The sequence below is a fragment of the Fusarium phalaenopsidis genome (genome assembly GCF_050370095.1).
Source record: "Fusarium phalaenopsidis strain FUZ10S chromosome Unknown contig_32318, whole genome shotgun sequence".
NCBI lineage: Eukaryota > Fungi > Ascomycota > Sordariomycetes > Hypocreales > Nectriaceae > Fusarium > Fusarium phalaenopsidis.
This window is the reverse complement of record NW_028145398.1, coordinates 284,240-288,160: the sequence shown is the minus strand read 5'-3', so window position 1 is coordinate 288,160 and position 3,921 is coordinate 284,240. Positions and strand designations below refer to the sequence as shown.

Genomic DNA, 3,921 nt, shown 5'->3' with positions numbered 1-3,921 from the left:
AGCCCCATACGTGTCGTTACATAGCGTCGTCGCTCACCACGAATGGGACGGCCGACGCGTCTTACTGCTGCTATTTCGTGAGGAGCAGGATGAACTGATGAAGGCCATGGCGGCTCTAGGCCCCGACGAGGCGAGCAAGACGGTTGCCTTTGCCCATCTCGCAATCAATAAGGCTATCACGCAGCGGCATATAGTCGGTGCCGGCGTCGACAATCCTCGCGCGGCGAACTCTATTACGCACCGCGGCTTAACGGGCCCGAATCGTTTTGCCTCTCTCGCCCGAACATTCACAGGGCATTTTCACAGCCACCAGACCATCATCCAGCAATAATCTGGCAGCAATAAGGTCGATTTACAAGGGAGCGTCACATACCTAGGCTCGCCCTTGCAGCTAAACTGGGCCGACCTCTATGACGAGCAGCGGGGCGTCGTTTTGTTTGATCCGGAGACACTTGAGCACGAACTGCTTATCAACCCGCATGCCGTCGGCTACATAACAGCTGACCTGCAACAAGTTCTCAGCGGCCAGGTCGACGAGGGTGCTGTGGCAGACAAGCATATCATGCTCATCGGCAAGCTTACCTATCTCAAGTATGTCACGGCTCGTGACAAGCTTCTCTCGCTGGGCGTGCGGAGCGTGCGAAGTTGGACTCCTATAGGCCTTGCTTTGCACGCCGACTGATCTTCATCCGGTAGTCTCGGCGCGTCGGTGCCGGCGAGCGATGCCGCTGTCTAGCCCTTAGAGGAGCCCACCAGGGATGAGGCGGATCTAACCATAACCACGGACAGTGTTTCGGGCTCTGACCCTGGCTCCGAACATCAGTCTGAAAGACTTGACCTCGCCGCAGAGGCTCGCGAATATGTCGAGTCGCTGGATCTAGACGAGTCGCTTCTCTTGCGACGGGACGAGTTGGTGCGGGTTGGCCAACGCATGATCCAAGTCTCCCGCGAGATCGCTGACCAGGATGTCGAGGACGAGGTTAACTATCAAGACTTCCTCGATAGGTCATCTCAAGTTGTCGGCACAAGAACCGCCACTGAGCTGGCAGGACCCTCTACCTACGTCTTCGTCGCCGAGCCGCGAAAGCTTACAATCACCAACTTCCTCGGCGTATAGAACACCATCAACATCGACTTCCGGCAAGACCTCTCGCGCGGATTGACGTTTCTGGTCGGCGACAATGGCTCCGGTAAGAGCACGCTCGTCGAGGCCATGGCGTGGTGTCAGTTCGGGCGGTGCATTCGTGGCGGGCTAGCGGCCAACGACGTCGTCAACGACAAAGTAGGCAAGAACTGCTCCGTCAAGCTGGAGTTCGCCAACGGATACACCATTGAACGGTGTCGCAAGCACAAGGTCTACAAAAATCGCGTCATTATCTCGCTGCGTGGTGAGCCACAGCCCCAGCTCGAGCACCCAGACGTGCGCACAACGCAGGCGGCCATCAACGAGCTGCTTGGCACCGACTACGAGACATACGTCAGGACGGTCGTGCTGAGCCACGAGAGTGCAGCGAGCTTTTTGAACTCCACGCCAGCGCAGCGGCGCGACCTGATCGAGGCATCGCTTGGGCTGTCGATGTTAGATCAGTGTGGGCAGGTGTCGAGACTGCTGCTCAAGGACATCGACGCCGACATGAACAAGGTAGAGGGCAAGCTAGAAGGTTTGACCCGGACGATAGAATACAATGAGCGACGGCTCGAAGATCTGAACCGGACACAGAACCGGCTCGAAGATGAGGCGGAGGAAGCTGTCACATCCTTAGAGGCAGCCCTTAAAGACCATGCAAGCAAAGGACCCCAGGCCCCCGAGCTCAACATGGACTTTCGCGCTGAGATTTTAGCGCTGCAGAATCAAATCTACACTGAGCAGGAGAATTTACAACGGCTAAAGAGCTCTTATGCCCAGATGCACGAACAGAAGCATGCCGAGTCGGCATCTTGGCCAAGCTGGCTACAGCAGCAACTCAGTCAAAGACTCGCGGCCATGACCGCGGCTCACCCCATAGGCCTGCGCAAACTCTTTCACGCCATAGAGATCTCCGTTCTCCGCGTCATCCTGGTGACCGTTGGCGGCCTCTTGCGCACATTCGGGATCCCAAAGGAATACCCTCGGGAAACAACCAGCATCCAAGAGCATGACCAGGAGGCGTCCATTAACGATCTCCGTCGAGACATCAAGAAAAGCTCGTCGCGGCTGCAGAACCTTAAGCACGAGGAAAAGCTGAGTACTGACCACGCCATCATGATTAGCGAGCAGCTTGCGCAGGCCATCCGGGCTCAAAAAGCATGCGAAGCCTTGCAGCAACAGGCCACGATTAAGCAACGCGACGCAGCCACATACAAGTGCCTGGCTGAAACCGAGCAGTCATCGCTGTTCTCCCTACGCTCGGAACACGATGCGCTGGCCACTAAGCTGCAAGAGCTTGCCGCTAATCGTGAGCTCTTCGTCTTTTGGTCCTCCGCCCTAGCAAAGCGCACCTGCCGCGCCTCTTCGTCTTCCTCGCCCAGCTCCACGACGAAGGCAACGGTCAACTTCCGCGAGCACATCCTTGTGAAGTCATTATCAGAGCTCAACGGACTCCTCGCGCAGGTCCTAACGGTGCTGTACGATGGCACGCGCAACGCACACATAGCAACGGGGATGCTGCGTTCACTGTTCGACTCCGAGTCCGCCGACGATACGATCGATACATCCCTCTCGGGATCCGTTCTCGGCCCCACCCTTGCTATTCACCCCTCACTCGCCTATAGCAAGCGCTCGAGTGGCGAGCGCAAGCGCGTCGATCTAGCACTCTTCTTCGCATTGCTGCAACTAGCGCGGGCTAGAAGTGCACACCGGGCGCACTACGTGCTCGTTGACGAGGTGTTTGACAACCTGGACAAGGCGGACCAGGCGGCTGTAGTCAGGTGGTGCGGCGTCATGTCGCAAACGGTGGTCGGCTGGATCGTGGTGATCACGCACAGTCAATCTTTGGTCGAACGAGATCCGGGGGAAGATGCGACCAAGGCATTGGTTGTGGGGGCAAGGATGGGTCAGGGAGGTACCGAGCTATTTGTCAACGGACGTAGGGTTGGTGGAGACCTGTGACTGGGACAGAAGCCATCAGACACAGCCAGTACATCATTAGAGGCTATGATGATATTAAAATACACATCACCCCCATGGTAGTAGTAAGAGCATGGGTCAGTGTCGCCAGGACCTTGTCTAGGAGCTTGTATAGTACCTCAGCCAGGGTCTCTGGCCACTGGAATAAGGCTCCAGCCAACATCAAATGGGAGAGGGACTTAGGCAACAGTATTAAAATAGCCGCCTCCTCAATTTAAGACGGCCTGGGTGAAGGTCTCAGTCCGGGGCTCTGTTTGGTCAAGGCTGTGTCTCTTGGGCTGCTATTTTTGGTAGGAAAACGTGAGACCGTCGGCGGCTACCGTAAAAAATCGCAGCAGCACAATGCGAGGGTCTCGCGCGTTGGGAGACCGCAGTTGACATATTGCAATTAGTCGCCAAAGGGCATGTGCTCTAAACGTGGCATTGAGCACGGACTGGACGCCGATGGTCGATAACAGGTTCACACCAGATAACAGGGTCAGCCGAGGTGGTGGAGCCGGGTTGAGGCATAAATCTAATCTTCGATTACGGTAATGCAGATCGAAGCTACTAGTAGCCCGTAGTCAGATCATCAAGTCATCAACCCCAATCGTGCTAGTGGCCTGTAATTGCTAAGCAAGGCAGCCTACTAGTAGCTGTCTACTTGTAGCTGTAGCTGACCCGGGGTGCGTCGGCGCCTTGGGGACAAGAAAACATCCAAGGTTAAGCTTGCGGGATCCGCGAGTAGTGCATTCAAGACGCTCACACTTCGACTTGAGGTTATTATGTTCTAGTTGCCAACTCTAAAAGTTTGCTGTTAGTTCCATCTGCGACTA

The 3,921-nt window shown here is 56.0% G+C and overlaps 1 protein-coding gene across 1 annotated transcript; it reads left to right on the top strand.

Annotated features, from left to right (window-relative positions):
• Nucleotides 1-385: 385 nt before the first annotated feature.
• Nucleotides 386-3,088, top strand: LRP88_12482 (uncharacterized protein; the record flags this gene model as incomplete). The annotated part of the gene is made up of 3 exons (XM_083248875.1): nucleotides 386-591; nucleotides 790-1,069; nucleotides 1,118-3,088. 3 exons carry the CDS (start codon nucleotides 386-388, stop codon nucleotides 3,086-3,088), a joined length of 2,457 nt encoding a protein of 818 aa, XP_083095330.1.
• Nucleotides 3,089-3,921: the final 833 nt, after the last annotated feature.